This window comes from Lepus europaeus, chromosome 12, assembly GCF_033115175.1.
Source record: "Lepus europaeus isolate LE1 chromosome 12, mLepTim1.pri, whole genome shotgun sequence".
Taxonomy (NCBI): Eukaryota; Metazoa; Chordata; class Mammalia; order Lagomorpha; family Leporidae; genus Lepus; species Lepus europaeus.
In genome coordinates, this window is record NC_084838.1 from 11,851,985 (window position 1) to 11,869,646 (window position 17,662).

Consider the following 17,662-nt stretch of genomic DNA (forward strand, 5'->3'; position numbering starts at 1 on the left):
GGACATCACCTCCCCACCCCCATCTCCGTTCCCCAGAGAGTGTGGAGGATCTCAGAAGCCCTGAGCAGAATTCTCAACAGGATCATCAGACCAACGCGTCCACCGTACAGATAGGAAGCTGAGACCCAGAGAGGGAAGGAGATGGCCAAGTCACACAGCGAGCCAGGGAGACTGATTAGACCTAGAGTTGAAAAAGTTGGCACCAAAGAACCTACAGTGTGCAGGGGCTGGCCAGGACCTAGCAGACTCTCCGGGCCACCGCCCCTCTCACCTGGACAGGTGGTCAGACTCCAGCCCGTCCTTGATCATGTTCGGGAAAGGGGCGATTGAGTATTTTTCAGGATGGCTCATCGGCCAGTGGGACTGTTCCAACGCTGAAAAGTCTCAACGCTCCCCAAGTCTCAACATCACACCCAGGTCTCCTGAGCTCTCTTAGCTACGGTCGCCAGCATTTTTCTTGGCACTGAGACCAACACGATGGAAACAGCCGGGCACAGGCCTGGCCTTTCCAGAGCTCTCACTGCGGAAGGAAGGCGGATGCTGCACACGGTGATGGCACGCAGGGAAGCTTCCTGCGCCACTGCTAAGTGGAGACCTTGGGCCCTGGGGCCAGCCACACTCGCATCTGATGCCACACGCAGCCACCTGTGTGGCCCCACAGAAATGCCTTCCGTCTCCGTAAAACTCAACAGTGTCCATCCCCCAGGGCCCTCAGAAGGCTGAACAAGAGAGAGACAGTGTTACATGAGAGCACTGTACAGCGCCAGCACCGCGAGGCTCACTGAATGTCTCTCTCTCTCTCTGTCCCCCACTGTGACACACGTGAAGCACCTTCCCGGTGCTTAGAAAGGGCTTCAAGCTCAGGAAGGAATGATTTACCGGAGTAAAACCTGCAGATGGATCTCTGTGCTGTGCTCTTGGACTTCCTCCTTTGGTTTAGGTAACCATGAGATATTTAAAAAATCATGCAAGGGCCGGCACTGTGGTGCAATGGGTTTTTAAGCCTCTGCCTGCAGCTCTGGCATCCCATAAAAGAGCACAAGTTGGAGTCTCCACTGCTCCACTTCCAATCCAGCCCTTTGCTAACGCACCTGGGAAAACAACGGAAGATGGCCCAAGTCCTTGGGCCCCTGCCACCCACATGGGAGAGCTGGATGGAGTTTTGGGCTCCTGCTATTGCTGCTGTTTGGGGAGTGAGCCAGCAGATGGAAAATCTTTCTCTCTCTTCTCTCTCCTTCTCTCTCTCTCTTTGTCACTGTGCCTTTCAGAGTGATAATGAATAAATTAAAAAAATCATACAGGCAAAAACAGAGAGTTCATGCACACTTGGTTTAAAGTTTAAGGCAAAGAAAGCAAACGGTCTCCAAGATGAAGTGGGCTGTCACGTGATTATGTCGATTGTGTCACGCCGACCACTGTGCCTGTCGCACCTTACTGTGTACACCGCGCTTCTCATCAGCCCACTTTACTCACCCGCGAATACGTGAGCTCCTGTTAGTGTCCCCAAGTGCATCCCAGTTCTCCCAGTGGTCTCCAGCCTGGCAGGCCGGGAAAAGGCTGGCCCAGGGAGTTTTCTTAGCATGTCCGTTTGGTAGATGTAGATACGGACACTACTGTGTATAGCAAATACCCTGGGGTGCCCTCGGGAGATTTCTCCCGTGGCTGTTTAGTTGTCGGGGTTACACCCTGAGGTCCTGAAATGGCTGTCGCATTGGGACTGTGGCACACCTGCCCTGTCCTGCTGGCTCATCGGCCAGCTCTCCCCAGAGAAGGTGGCCTGTCCAGTGCCCCGGGACAGCGCTGACCTGTGCTGTCCTAGGACAAGCCCCACAGCCTGCCACGCTGCCACAAAGTTCTCGTGGACAGAATTGCCCAGGCGCCTGCACTTCTCCGTGTTTATTCCCTGCTGTTCCCTTTGAGTCATTAATTAAAGTCTCTTTTTTCATTTCCTTTTACAAGCTTGGTCTGTGGCTGGTGAGGCACTAAGGAGACAGTGGGGGGCCCAGGCTTGGTTCAGGCCATAAAAGGGGACCCACACTCCCCTCCCAGGCCTGAGCCTGCACTGGTGGCAGCAGTGGCTGGTGGGGTCCCCCAGAGGGGGCAGTGAATGTGGGGGAGCATCCCCAGGAGTCTCCCCCCACGACAGACCGCCTCCCTTGTGGTTCTTGATTTAATGAGGTTGCAGGGAGAAGGAAGCAGGGTGCTTTTCCTACAGACACGGAGGGGACAGGAGCGGGGGCGGGGGTGGGGGGTGGAGGTGGGGACCTCTGGTGCCTGAAATGAGGGGAGGGGCGACCCAGATAGGGCTCGTGTAAGGGAGGGAAAAACGGCTCCCAGGGCTCCTCCGGGAAAGGCAGCCCAGTGCCATTTAGAACCCCGCAGAGCTCTGTGATCCAAGGCTTGTTAAAGTCGTTCCTGGCATGTCAACACCTTCGTGCTTCCCCTTGAAATTTACACCAGCGCTGAAAGCCCACGGGCTTGTGGGAGATCCCGGGCTCCCGCTCCCCACTCCTGGCGCAGGTGATCAGGCAGCTGACCCTGCGGCTGCCCGGCCAGGTTCTCCAGGGAGGCTGTTGAGTGCTGCACACCGACTTCTGGATGTGCCTGCTTCCTTCCTGGGACCCTGAACCAGCGGCGCCAGCCCCAGGCCACGCTGCCCGCACTCAGGGCGCCCAGTGGCCAGCTTCCAGCCCAACCCGTGGTCCCCGTGCCCAGCCCCGCCCCTGCCCCTCCCCCTTGCTCTCGCTATTGATCTTGCCCTCCTAACCTTTGGATTGGTCACCTAACTGTGTCACCTGCAGGTCACCTGACCTCTCGAGCCTCAGAACCCTCATTTGTAGCATTAAAAGTGTTTAGAGCACTGGTCAAGACACCGCTTGGGATGCCTGCACCCCATGTCAGAGTGCCTGGTTCTGTTCCAGCTTCTCCACTTCGGATTCCAGCTTCCTGCTAATGTGAGCCCTGGGAGGTAACAGATGACGGCTCAAGCATTTGGGTCCCTGTCACCCATTCCGGAGACCCAGGTTGAGTTCCAGGCTCCTGGTTCAGGCGGCTGGCTGTTGCAGGTGTTTGGGGAATGAGGCAGTGGGCGGAAGATCTCCCCGTGTCTATGTCTCTATCTCTTTCTCTGCTTTGCAAATAAAAATGAAAAGAAGTTTAAAGATTTAAAAAATCAGTCTCTCTGTCTCTCTCTCACACACACATCGTACTGAAGGATAGAACAAAGTGACAACTCTAAACAAGAAAAAGCTCAGTAGCTTTCTCGGTGCGACTGTGAGAATTAAGTAAAATCATGAGTGTAAGGCACATTGTAGGTGCCCATTGTTGTTGGATGTTACTATTAATTACGTTTTCTTTCTTTCTTTCTTTCTTTCTTTTTTTTTTTTTTTTTGACAGGCAGAGTTAGACAGTGAGAGATAGAGAAACGTCTTCCTTCCGTTGGTTCACCCAACAAATGGCCGCCACAGCCGGTGTGCTGTGCTGATCCGAAGCCAGGAGCCAGGTGCTTCCTCCTGGTCTCCCATGGGGTGCAGGGCCCAAGAACCTGGGCCATCCTCCACTGCCTTCCCGGGCCACAGCAGAGAGCTGGACTGGAAGAGGAGCAACCGGGACAGAATCCGGCACCCCAACTGGGACTAGAACCCGGTGTGCCAGCGCCACAGGCGGAGGATTAGCCTAGTGAGCCACGGCGCCGGCCACTATTAATTACATTTTAAAGTAGTGAAGCCACGGAGGTGGTACGGGGCCCTGAAAGGTGTGATTGGGCAGGAACAGCGTGGCCTTGGGAATCTGCACATACACTTGTGTTCTGGTCCTGGCTCGTTAGTGCGACTTGGGGGACAAGACTCATAAAACTCATCCACTGAGTCCTAGTTCCTGCACCTGTGATCTGTGGTGGAGGGGCGATGCTACGTTAAGTAGAACCCTATGCAATCACGTAGATGAGGGAGAGATGGTTTTGACCTATAAAAGCTGTGGTTTTATCGGCTTGTCCTTCCATGCCTCCCCCGCCCCCACCCAGGCTTCCTTTGAGAACTAGAAATACGGTGAGGGAGTGCCCGGCACACAGCCTGTGCTGCAGCCCTGCGTGTCCCTTGGAAGTGACTGGGTTGATACACGTGGGACATGCTGAGAGGCCTGGGGACCAGGCAGTGTGTTAAGACCGTCGGAGTTTGGTGACAGGGTGGCCAATGCCGGATTTCTGGCTTGAGACATGGGTGGAGGGTGGTAATGTTTACTGAGATAGGGGCACAGCAGTGGCCTCCTTGAGGGAAGACCAAAGAGTTTAGTTTAGGATGTGCAACTTTGGCAGGAGAGATTATATGAGTCTGGTGACCGGAGAGGTGTCTGCCAGGGACACACTGGGGAGCTGTCTGCATTCAGAGCACATTTTATTATGACGATTTTTTAAAAAAATTTTTGAGAGGCAGAGAGAAAGAGAGAGGGCTCCCACCCGCCAATTCACTCCCCAGATGCCCGCAGTGGCAGGGGGCAAAGCTAGGGGCTGGGAACTTGGTCCAGGTCTCCCACATGAGTGGCAGGAGCCCGAACACTTGAGCCATCGCCACTGCTTTCCCAGGGTCTGTATCACCAGGAGCCAGAGCCTGGGCCTGAACCCAGGCACTTTGATCATAAGGGATGCAGGTATCTTAACTGCTAAGCAAAGACTTTGAAGCCCAGAAAGTGGGTGGAGTCACGCAGGCTTAGCCCTCCAGGTGGTGGGACCTGTGGCCTGGATAAAACAGGACAGCGCTACACGAGGTGAGACAGCGGGCGGGTTCCAAGAAGCATTTGCCAAGTCCCGCTCCATCCATCATGCTCTGCCTGCACGGGGAGGGGTCAGAGCAGACGGGGGACCCCGGCTGAGGGTTCCCCTGCCCTCAGGGAGTTAGCAGTGTAGCTCACTCAGCCTGTTTTGAGAGAGTCTCGCAGTATGGGGGGGGGGGGAACCTCCAGTTCTAAAGCACCAAAATGGCAGTGCTGTTACTAACCTTGTTAGTTAAACTAACCTCGTGAGATTAGGTCCCCAGTCCACATATGGGGACGGATGCCTGCCACTACCAATAGCCAGACCAGTACCGCCATTGTAGCCACAACCACCGGGAGGGAAAGCGCCGGGTTTGAGCATTGCAAAAATACAATCGGATTCTGTCCCGGTTGCCCCTCTTCCAGTCCAGCTCTCTGCTATGGCCCGGGAGTGCAGTGGAGGATGGCTCAAGTGCTTGGGCCCTGCACCCGCATGGGAGACCAGGAGGAAGCACCTGGCTCCTGGCTTCGGATCGGCACAGCGCGGTGGCCATTTGGGGGGTAAACCAATGGAAGGAAGACCTTTCTCTCTGTCTCTCTCTCTTTCTCACTGTCTAACTCTGCCTGTCAAAAACAAAACAAAACTAACCGATATTCGTGTACCTTGTTGAAAAGTTTAAAGCGTGACTTCTGGAAGGAATGCGAGAAACACGGGCATATGACTCTGGGCAGGAGGGAGGCCAGGGCTGGCGAACTCCAGCGCTCGCCACTGTGTCGGAGGCACGTGCGCTGGGAAGTGAGCTGCGGGATTATTTAGCCAGTTCATTAGCAGGAAATCCTCACTATCGGAAAAACGATTTTCGCTGAAGGGGGGCTTACTCAGCAGTCGGCTGGGTGGGCTCAGCTGTGCAGCCTCCCTGGCACTCAGGAGGCCGTTGGGGGTGGAGGGCCGGAAGAGGAGGCAGTCCTGTGGCCGGGGAGAGGGCCAGGCCGGGGGCTCGCCTGGCTTAGCACCTGCTCTCCAGGGAAGCACGGAGGGATGGGGAGCGGGCTGCCTGGGATTGACTGGAGAGGAAGGGGCTGCCCAGCTCCGGCAGGGAGGGCTCCGGTGTCACAAAACCACCCACCCGTTCCTTCCTGGGAAGAAGGCTGAGGGTCCCAGGTGTGGCTTCGAGTGGTGCTGTGTGTGCTGATGATGGGTGGGTTGTGCCCCGCACACAGGTGCTGTCCACCAGAAGTGGGGTCCATTCAACAGCATCGGCCACAGGCCGTGCCGGGGTAGAGCACAGGATGAGCCCCGCCTCCCCCGGAACCCTCGGTTTGCCTGAGCAGAAGGGTTTGGAGCAGCCCAGGCCCGGCAGGGTCTCCCCCTCCGCCTCGGGTGAATCTGAGAGCGTCTCCAGGAGAGAGGACAGCTGCGGAGCCCCCTGTGACCGTGGGCATCCTCACTTGGCTTTCTGGGCCTCGGTTTCCGAAGAATGGGGAGATAGAGATGAAAAGAAGTTAACACCCCCGCCACTCGACAGAATGCATAATAGCACAAACCACGTGTCGCTGTTCAGAACGAGGAGGGTCTTTGTGGCAAGGCTTCTTCTAGGAGACCTCTTCAGGTGCCCAGGTTAATTATGGTAGAGAACAACTTTGGACTGGGGCCGGCACAGTGGCGCAGCAGGTTAAGCCGCCGCCTGCGACGATGGCATCCCATTCGAGCCTTGTTTCGAGTCCCGGCTGCTCCACTTCTGATCCAGCTTCCTGCTAATGCACCTGGGAAAGCAGCAGACGTTGGCCCCAGTGCTTGGGCCCCTGCCACCCGCGTGGGAGCCCTGGATGGAGTTCAGGTTCTTGGCTTTGGCCTGGCCCAGCCTCAGCAGTTGCAGCTGTTTGGGGAATGAATCAGGGGATGGAAGATCTCTCTCTGTGTCTCCCCCACCCCGCCCCTACTCTGTAACTCTGCCTTTCAAATAAATAAATGAATCTCAAAAAAAAAAAAAAAAAAAAGGTGGAATCTGGAGATCTGGGTATAGTTCCAGCTCTGCTGCCCGGCTGGGGCAAGCCTCCGTGCTCCTTGGCTGCCGTGTACGAAGTGTGCGTGTACATGCAGGTGTGCACGCACGTGTGTGCAGTGATGTGGTGTGTGCAGTGATGGCTGCTCTCTGGGCCTGGAAGGCTGGCTGTGCTGGTGCTGGAGGAGGGGTTGCTCCCGACCAGGAGGTGTCTGGAAAGGAGAAGCTGTCTGGCCAGGAGCTCTCAGAGGGACTTCGAGCTGGGCTGTAGGTGATGGGGAGGAGCTGCACCTGAGGCCCAGGAGGACCACACATAAAGGCACAGAGGCAGGAAGGAGGGCCGGGACGGAGGGCAGGCAGCGAGGCTGCTGGAGCGAGTTGGAGTCAGCCTGCCAAGGAAGGAACGAGCGGCGTGCGAGGGGGTGGGTGCAACACCTTGAGGATAATCCGTGCCGTGTCTTTTCAACGGCTCCGTGAGCCCTGGGCAGTCATCAGTAACGCAATGAGCAGGAATGTTTGTCTTTTCTTTCTTTCTTTCTTTCTTTCTTTCTTTCTTTCTTTCTTTCTTTCTTTCTTTCTTTCTTTCTTTCTTTTAAAGATTTACTTATTTTAAAGGCAGGATTACAGAGAGAGAGAGAGAGAGAGAGAGAGATCTTCCATCTGCTGGTTCACTCCCCCTTATGGCTGACGGCCAGTGCTGAGCCAGGCCGAAGTCAGGAGCTTCATCCGGGTCTTCCACATGGGTGGCAGGGGCCCAGGCACTTGGGCCATCCTCCCCTGTAATTCCCAGGCCATTAGCAAGGAGCTGGATTGGGAGTGGAGTAGCAGGGACAGGGATGCAGGTGTCGCAGGCAGCAGCCCTACCCATCATGCCACAGCGCCGTCCCCAAGGCTGTTTTCCTTTGCTGTTTAGGTCTTCTTAACCAGAACTCTCCCCCAGCTAGGGTGGGCTCTGCCCCTGCAGGGTCAGGCTCCACCGCTTTCCCAGGGGCCCATGGTTGCCCACTGCCCGCTGCCCACTGAGCTGAGACCCTGTTTGGATGCCCTTCTTCCTCCAGCTGAAGATATTCCCAGCCTCAGGTTAAAGCCGGCGTGTCCCCCCGCCACGCAGCCGTTCTCACTCTCTCTGGGATGGGGAGGGGCCTGGCGTCACCATCGGTCCCCTCTGGGCGATGTTGACAGCGCGGCCTGGCCCCAGTGAGCCGCCCAGGGCTTGAGCAAGGCCACAGAGGCAGAAATGAGCTTGGTGGCGCCGGCTGCTCAGTCGTCCTCCCTGGATGACGCGAGCGCCTCGTTGTCCCCTCTGCCTTCTCACCAACTTCTCTTCCTGGTGGGCACTGTCACCGCTGCAGTGGCTGAAGCGGCCCCTCCCGCGTCTGCCCGTCCACACCTGACCGCTCACCAGCTGCCCCGGCCCTGCCTCTTCTCCCTTGAGTCCCTATTTCAGTGCCCCACCGCAGGCCTCGGGGCCGTGGGGCAAGTCCCATCCACTGCCCGCAGGCCAAGCACCGACACCAGACGAGGGCAAGGGGTGATCTCCTCTGCCCGCCGCCGCCTCTGGTCCCCGGCTGTGCCCTCCCCGTCTGCCTGCTTTCCCTGGGTGGGCTGGCCTGTTGCCAGGGCTGCCACCACCATTCTGGGGGCCTGCCCACCCCAGGGCTCCCTTAAACCCCAGGTGTGTTTCTGGGGACTCCAGATGTCCCTGAGTGCAGGGCCCTCTGTGTCCCTCCTCCTGGCTCCCCACCTCCCCCCCACCCCTGCCTCTCCCGCCTCCTCTCCTCCCTTGGTGTTCCCTGGGCCCATAACCGCCATCTACTCTGACAATTGGATGTTGTCCCATGCGCTCCTGTCTCACTCACCCAGTGACCCAGTTCTGTCGACTTCATCTGCAAACTACTTCTCAGCCCTGCTCTGTCCCCCACGTCCCCTGCCAGCCTCCCCCACTGCCCCTACTGGTGTGGTTGCCCTGGGGCAGCCGAGAGCTCATGCTACAGGACTGGCCCAATTCTGTCCCCTTCTTCGCAGGCCCTTCAGTGAGTCCCCATCACTTGGGGACCTTGTCCAAACTCCCCAAACTGATGATCATCGAGGCCCCTCTCACCTGTTGGCTGTGTGTGGCTTCTGGCAAGTTACTCGCATCCCTGGGCCTCCATTTTCTTCATCTGTATAATGGGGTTATTGTGAGGCGTAAACAAAGTACTACATGGAAAATGCCCAGAGCAGTGCCTGACCGGTACTGCACGCTCCGGAGTGTGTGTGCATGTGTGCTCGTGCCGCTGTTCTGGCCCCTGCTGCTGTCCCCAGTGAAATGGCCACGGGCACTACGTCCACAGCTCCCCAGACGCATCCCCCTCTGCCCGCCTCCAGAATGCCCGCCGTTGCTGCAGTGTGTTTCTGTTGGAGCGCTCGTCTCCACCAGCTCTGCCCCGTTGCCGACCCTCCTGCCCATACCCTCTGGCCTTGGGTGGCCTCGCTGGGTGACCTGCCTGCACCCAGAAATTGCCCGAACACTGGGTGTAGGGATTTTCCCTGGGCGCCAGGCTCAGCCCCCTGAGGCTGGCAGGGGCTGGTGCCTGCCTCCCATGCTGCATTCATCCTTTTTGCCTACTGGAGGGAGGCTCGTGTCTGGGTAAGATCTGCAGCCTGTGCCTGTGACCCCCACAGTCTGGGTTGCTCAGACTGGATGCAAATCCCTCCTTGAGCGGCAAAGGACTGCTCTAACTGGCTCAGACTCCCCTGCCTTCCTCCAGCAGTCATCCTCTTAACCAGCCCCTCGCCGCTGATAATAAGGTTTTGTGGCTCCATATCCCAGTTGCTGAACTTCTCCCTCCAAACACATGCACCTGCTTCTCCCCACCGCCCAGCCGCCGTCCTCAGACGCGTCGTAAATCTCCACGCCAAATCTCCTGCCTTTATAGATCACCCTCCTGTGCTGATCACGGTCGCACGGGATGAACTCCCCGGCGTGATTAATGCCGCCCACGTGTCTCTAACACAGCCTTCAACCGGGTGGCGTCCAGATAAATCAGCGCTCGGCACTCAGCAGCCGGCTGAAGCCAGGGCCCTTGGTGTGACCCCTCTATTTTACAGGTCCTCCTCGCGGTCACACAGCCAGAGAGGACCCAACCACTCGGAGACGAAAAAAGCCACATTGTTTGCTTTCTACTTCAGTACTTTTTCTGACACCATAATTCTTTCTTTTTTTTTAGATGAACAGATTATGATAAGGTACATATAAAATGAAATTAACAGGCTGAATTATTTTTAAAAAATTATTTATTTAAAAGGAAGACATACACACACACAGAGGTAGAGAGGGAAAAGACATGGACAGAAAAAGAGATATTTCATCTCCCCCAATGCCTGCAACAGCCAGGTCTGGGCTGGGCTGAGGCAGGAGCCTGGAACTCCAACACGTGGGTGGCAGGGGCCCAGGCACTTGGGCCATCATCTGCTGCCTTCCAGGGTGACATTAGCAGGGATCGGGAGCAGAGTCTGGACTTGAACCCAGGAACACCAGTGTGCGGTGCGGTTGTGCCAAGCAGTGTCACCGCTAGGCCAAATGCCCGCCCTCAGCTTAAGTACTGGTTAAATGTGCATTTTAGTGGCATTAAGTGCAGTCACATTGTTGTGGAACCACCTTCACCATTCATCTCCAGAGCTTTCTTCATTTTTCAAAACTAAAGCACTGTCCCAGTAAAATGCTAAGTTCCAGGGCTGGAGTTGTGGCACAGAGAGTTCAGCTACCACCTGCAGTGCCGGCAATCCATATGGGTGTAGATTCGAGTCTGGGCTGCTCCACTTCAGATCCAGCTCCCTGCTAATGCGCCTGGGAAAGCAGTGGAAGATGGCCCAAGTGCTTGGGCTCCTGCACTCATGTGGGAGACTCAGAATAAGCTCCTGGCTCCCAGTTTCAGCCTGGCCCAGCCCTGACCCTTACAGCCATTTGGGGGAGTGAACCAGCAGATGGAAGATCTCTCTCTCTCTCTCTCTCTCTCTAACTCTGCCTTTCAAATAAATAAAATAAATCATAAAAAAATGCTAACTCCTCATTATTCCCTAGCAAGTATCATTGCACTTCCTGTCTCTATGAATTTAGCTACCCTAGGTACCCTAGGCGAGTGAGTCACAATGTATTTGTCTTCATGGGTCTGGTTTAGGTTACTTAACATAAAGTCCTTGTGGTTCCCCCTGTTGTAGTCTGTGCCAGAATCTCTTTCTTTCTTAATGATTGAGTCATAGTCCATATGCAACGTGCTTCTTCAATACCATTTGGCATCTTGATATCGAACGTCTAAAGAAGTGTTGGAGTTTCAGGCAAGGCGACTTCCCCAGGCTCATTTCCCACACAGCCACTAGGGGGCAGTGGGCAGTAAAAGATGCACCAAAATTTTCAATAGCCCAGACAGTATTGCTAAGAAATCAGACCACTCCTTTTCCTGTGTATCTCCTTTAGCCATTCAGGTACACAAGGACGAGGTAATGGAATTCACGCGCAAGGGCGGGTCTGGGTAAAACTAGAAGACAACAAGCTGTAGCCCAAGAGTAACCAGCAAACACCAACACATGGCGCTCCATCTGTATGTGGGTGTCGGGTTGTATTTGTGTCTCATTCACCTTAGTCCAGTGATTCACAGACAGAACACACATCAGGCTCAACCATGGTCATGCTCAGGTCCCCGCTCAGAATTCCTGGGGCTGGGGCCCAGGGCTGTATTTTCGTTCCTGTTAAGAACCAGGGCATTTGTTCTTGGCATTAGTCCCTGGAGGGAAAGGGTCTTCTTTGAATAAAGCCTCAGAGGAGAGAGACTGCGGATTCTGAAGTCTTTTTCTCTTTTGAGAGCAGAAGGGACCCAGTGGCTATGGAACCACGTTCTAACAACTACGTAGGAGGCTTTCCTATAGAAAGGCATCTATAGTTTCACAAGCCAGGAACCCAGACAGAAGAGCTAACACTAGGGCAGTCCTGGTCCCGGCCAACTCAGCACTTGCACATCCAGCTCCAAGACAGCCACGCTCAGGGGCTAAACTGGTCAGCATGACACCATAGCTCAGATTTCAACACTGTCTGGAACCGTGAGTGAATCCTCCCTCCAGGAATCTGGAGGGCGAGTCCTTTCACTGTCACTGGGCACGGTGCACCTGAGGTGGGGTCAGGAGGCCATGGGGCCCAGCATGACCGCCAGCAAGTGGCATCACCGGGCTGAGCCTTAGTTTCCCCAAGGATTGGAAGATGTTGGTCTCCAGGGATCCTTTCAGCTCCCCCAAAATCAACGATTCTGTGGGTATGGGTTTGTAGGTAGCACCCTGGCAAAGAGGGGGAGAAAGATTCAGTAATGCACTGAATGACGGAGACTACTGACCCTGGAGTGTAATTTATTTAAGACACATATGCCGAATTCAAAGGAGAAAATATTGCTCCTGATAAAATATTGAACTACTAGCATCTCTGGCACAGCAAGAGCTTTCCAGAGAGGAAAACCACCCATCAGCACACCTGACACCGGGCACCATCTGGTCCGTGACCGTCGTCTGTCCAGCAGGCTCATGTTTACTGTAAAGAGCCAAGTGCAACGACGTTTTGGATGAATATTAAATAACTACATAAACATCAAGGTCGCAGTTGCAAGAAGGGCTCAGTGGAAGGCCCTGGGAGGCTTGCATTGATCTCCCGTGATGTTCCTGTCTCGAATCCTGCTGACAGGGGGACCAACTGATATGGACCATGATAAAAGCTTTGAGTGTTTTTCCATTGTTAAAGATCTTTTACAAGCCCAGAGCAACTGGTAGTTCCCAAGGAACTGGCAAAAGATCCACTTAGAAATATAGGCAGGTCCAAGAGACAAGCACCAGCCACGGTTCAGGTGTCCTGGGTCGGGTGCACCTGCGCAGGTGGAGGGCTCGGGGCAGCCAGCGCGGGGGCGTGCCACCAGCTCCACCTGCTGGGCCTGCCCTCAGCTGCAGAGTTCCAGAGGGGGCTTCAGGCTGGGCAGAGAGTGTGGCTCCCTCTTCGAGTTTGCTGCAGCCCCTGTGCCCTGGCGACAGCCTCTTTTTCTGCCATCTCCGTCTGTCCGTTCCCCAGAACTGCATGAAGCATCTCGCACGTGCCTTCCAGAAGTCTTAGTCCACTTTCTTAGTGCCACCTGCTACCAAGTACTTTATAGAGACAAGGACTATATCTCTTCTGGTTGCAGAGGCCAGAAGTCCAATATAAAGGCACACCACCTTTCACTGCACCGGTGAGGGCCTTTCACTGCACTGTAACATGGCAGAGGGCGTCACACGGTGGGACAGACGTGGGGCTCCGCTCCTCCTCTTATAAAGCCCCTGCTGCCACCGTGGGGACCCTCTCCTCAGGAGCTTAGCTACTCCTCTTTTTTATATATAAGATTTATTTATTTGGAAAGCAGAGTTACAGAGAGAGAGAGAAAGAGTGAGAGAGAGAGTGAAATATTTGATCTGCTGGTTCACTCCCCAAATGGCCACAATGGCCAGGGCTGAGCCAAATCAAAGCCAGGAGCCAGAAGCTTCTTCTGGGTCTCCCACATAGGTGGCAGGGGCCCAGGCACTTGGGCCAGCTTCTTTTGCTTTCCCAGACACTTTAGCAGGGAGCTGGATTGGAAGTGGAGCAGCCGGGACTCGAACTGGCACCCATATGGGATGCTGGCATGGCAGCCATCAAGTCTGGTCACGTGCCCGGATAATTGTGGGAGTGTCCTGCTGGCCTGGAGCTGGGAGGAGAGCAATGTTGTGGATTCATGACACAGCCCAGTGTCATGAAAATCTCAGCAGATGGAAGGATTGGCCAAGTCTACTAGGGGAACCTGATGAGGATGGAAACAGTAAAACACGTACTTCCTATGCACCAGCTCTGCGGGGCGTTAGGCTTGGCCCTTAGCGCAGATTCATTTCTCTCATTTTTCCAATAGGGGTGGGTTTGAATATCCTTGTTTTTACAAGGAGGGCATGGTAGTGTAGAGGAAGGCACCAAGGCTCTAAAATCATTGATCTGAGGGCCGGCACTGTGGCACCGCTGGTAAAGCCACTGCCTGTGATGTTGGCATCCCATATGGGCACTGGTTCGAGTCCTGGCTATTCGGCCTTTAATCCAGCTCCCCATTAATGCAGGAAAAGCAGCGGAGGATGACCCAACTGCTTGGGTGCCTGCACCCATATGGGAGACCCAGATAAAGCTCCAGGCTCCTGGCTCAGCACTGGCCATTGTGACCATCTGATGAGTGAACCAGCGTATGAAAGATTTCTCTCTCTCTCTCTCTCTGCCTTTCAAATAAATCTTTAAAAATGGCAGAAGTGAGACTTTTGGCCTCCTTTTGGGTATCAGGCTGTGCGCGCTGGGCCCCACGCATGCACTGTCTCCCGTAACATCTCGCCGGTTTCACAGATGAGCACGGCACAGATAGCTTCAGTGACTTGCCCAGGTCACACAGCGAGGAGCAGGGCCCAGATTGTGAGCCCAGACACCTGACACCCCCACTCCCAACAGCTGCCGCACCCTCTCTGTTTCCTGTTTTCTGTGAGGGTTCAATGGGACACCTTCCTTTAACCTGACACGGGACCAGGCACACTGTCGGCACCCATCAGTAGCCTTGAACCTTGTTCAAGGCTATAGCTAGTAACTGGCAAAGAAGGACCCAAACCCATGTCTCTTGATGGTCAATATGCTGCACTCTCTGATTCCCTGTGGAGCACAGGAGTGGGACCATTGGGACGTCACCATCTCAGCACCCAGGGCAGTTGTCACCTCCAGGGACGCTGATCATGGTGTACCCAGAGAGGCAGCGCGATCCTTTTGTCACTCATCCACCAAACATTTGCTAAGATCCTTCTCTGTATTGGGGATCCAGAGGGGGAGAGGGTGTGGAGCTAAGCCATTCTTCCTCGTCTCCTCGCAGGTACAAATGGTGAAAGAAGGGGACCCCTCCTGGAAACCCACTTTTATTGTGAAACCTGACGGCGGCTGTCAGGGGGACGGAATCTACCTCATCAAAGACCCCACTGATGCCCGCCTGGCAGGGACCCTGCAGAGCAGGCCAGCGGTGGTCCAGGAGTACATGTGTAAGCCCCTCCTGATCGACAAGCTCAAGTTTGATATTCGCCTGTACGTCTTACTCAAGTCCTTAGACCCCTTGGAGATTTACATAGCCAAAGACGGGCTCTCCAGGTTCTGCACGGAGCCCTACCAGGAGCCCAGCGCCCAAAACCTGCACCACGTCTTCATGCACTTGACCAACTACTCGCTGAACATCCACAGCGGCAACTTCATCCATTCGGACAGCACGAGCACGGGCAGCAAGAGGACTTTCTCCAGCATCCTTTGCAGGCTGTCTTCCAAAGGCGTCGACATCAAGAAGGTCTGGTCCGACATCATCTCCTTGGTGATCAAGACCGTCATCGCCCTGACTCCAGAGCTCAAAGTCTTCTACCAGTCGGACATCCCCACGGGCAGGCCCGGCCCCACCTGCTTCCAGGTAAGCATCGCCAGCTTCCAGCCTGGATGGGACCTGGGGAGGCTGGGATGGCCAGAGGGTGGGGACCGCGGGTGGTGGCAGGTGCGGGCTTTGGCACGGAAGCCGGGCTTGACTTCCAGCTTGCTTTCTCCCTCCTGTTCCTAGTGACACGAGGGTCATAGTACTTAGCTCAGAGGACCCTGATGCGAGCTCCGTGAGATGATGTACGCAAGGCAGAGAGCCACAGTTGGCTCCGCTTCCTTGTTAGTAGGGGCCAGGCGCTGCTCTAGGCCCTAGGGAGAGGACGAGTGCGTCAGGACCCCTGCTGGCTGATGCATCGAGTCTGTGGGGCAGGAGACAAATAATTAAAAATGCCGTTACGAGAGAGTGCTGGGAGTGCTAGGCCAGAATAGGATGCACAGTGGGTACCGCGAGACTGCGTTCTCTGGGAGGGAGGGACAGGGCGGCCAGGAAGGGCCTCCCCCAAATGGCCATTCAGCTGGAGCCTGAAGGAGGAGAGATGAGGCAAAGGCCGGGGGGTCAGTGCAAGTGGTTTTCACCTTGGAATGCAAAAGGGAAGCGCAATGTGTCCGAGGCACTGCAGGGGGTTCAGGATGGTTAGAGGGAGGGGAGGGCAGATGGGGTAGGGAAGGCAGGTAGGGGCGAGTTGGGCAGAGCCTGGCCACCTGAGGACTCTAAGCAAGGGTCGGATGTACCAAGATAGGCAGTGTGTCTGCAGAGTGGAGAACAGATGGAGGCCAGCCTGGAGGAGGCAGACTTGCTTGCTTTCAAGAGAGGATGCTGGCTGGGGTTAGGAGGTCTTGGTGGGGAGGGAGGGGCTGCATCCGCCAGAGGGCCATGTGTAGAGGGTGAAGGGCTACACCTGGTGACTGTGTGGGGCTGGGGAGAGAAATGGTGGCACGGAGGGGCGGGGATGACCCATGCTGACTTGCAGGTGGCTCGGGCACTGACCTGATTGGACAGAGGCCACCCCAAAGGGACCAGGCTTGTGGGGGGCAGGTTGGGAGTTGGACTTGAAGTGCCCGTGTGCTTTCCAAGTGGAGAGGCGGAGCAGACCGTTGGATATTTGGGCCTGGAGCTCAGGAGAGAGAGGTCCGGGCTGGAGACAGAGATGAATGCTGAAGACAGCAGGGGCGGGACAGGGCCTCAGACAAGGACACCACCTGACAGGGAGCAGACAGGTGATGCTAAGCAGCAGCAGTGTGTGAAGACCGAGATGGGGTTCTCGGGAGAGGACCTGTCCCCGGATGCCAGGGCAGGGGCACTGGGAGAAGTGGGCAGACCCCCGTCCGATGCTGGGGAGACGCAGCTGAGCCCAGCGCTGAAGCCATCCGCTGGACTTGCAAACGAGGAGCCTGCTGGGCGCTTGTCAGCCGTGAGCCCGAGAGTGGGATGGAAGGACTTGGGGAAGGAGAGCGCAGTGGGGCGGCAGGTGTGGGGTTCAGGCGCTCAGTGGGCACATGCTGGTTTGCCACCCGTGGAAGAAGAGTAACAGGAGAAGCCGAGAAGGGTGGCTCTGGGACCCTCCCCATTGCATCTTTAAGGTCATCTTGTAAAAGTCGACATGCAAAAAAGAACAGGCAGGACATCCTTGTAAACCACAAGGCAGAGCAACAAAACCATCAGCCCCGCCCTGCCCCAGGCCCTCCACTGAGTGCGCCTCTCCCCATCCTGCGCCCCACCCAGCCCACAGGTGGCCTTACTCTGAGGTTCTTGTTGACTGTTCCCTTGCTTTGAAACAAGCGCTTTCCTCTCGCGACAAGGTACCCATGAGGAAACCCCCGGCCTGGCCTGCACAGGGCTTTAGAAAGATGGTGTTGGAAAGCAAGCAGGCGGGGCCGGTGCTGTGGTGTAGTGGGTAAAGCCGCCGCCTGCAGTGCCAGCATCCCATATGGGCACAGGTTCAAGTCCCGGCTGCTCCACTTCCAATCCAGCTCTCTGCTATGGCCTGGGAAAGCAGCAGTAGAAGATGGCCCAACTGCTTGGGCCCCTGCATCCACATGGGAGAGCCGGAAGAAGCTCCTGGCTCCTGGCTTCGGATCAGCGTAGCTCTGGCCATTGTGGCCATTTGGGGAGTGAATCAGCGGATAGAAGACTTCTCTCTCTCTGTAACACTTTAAAAAAAAAAAGCAAGCAGGCTTCTGCCACCTTCTTTGCTACCACATGCGCTGCCACAGAGGCCCCCATGGCTGTGCACCGTGCTCTGTTGCGCTGGTGCTCGGGTGATTTCTCCATTCTGGCGAGGAGCACAGGGGTTGCTTCCAGTCTGTGATGGGAGGGGGGAGGGAGCGAGGCTGTGCCGCTAACGGATGGGGCGTCCTGCACCCCACAGTGGCAGAGGCGGCTGGACCCCAAGTGCAGCCCCAAATGCAGAGACGCTCCCCTTGAGGCCCGTGCACCAGTGAGCAGGCTTGCCAGGATGCT

At 55.9% G+C, this 17,662-nt stretch overlaps 1 protein-coding gene across 3 annotated transcripts in view; it reads left to right on the top strand.

Moving 5' to 3' along the window:
* Positions 1–17,662, top strand: part of TTLL11 (tubulin tyrosine ligase like 11) — a 252,085-nt gene that overhangs the window by 80,881 nt on the left and 153,542 nt on the right. For 2 of the 3 annotated variants that reach the window (XM_062207628.1, XM_062207629.1), the window contains one exon: positions 14,663–15,238. In XM_062207628.1, the coding sequence (XP_062063612.1) occupies positions 14,663–15,238 (576 nt within the window). The remainder of the gene's footprint in view (positions 1–14,662; positions 15,239–17,662) is intronic. The other variant, XM_062207630.1, reaches the window with a different exon arrangement.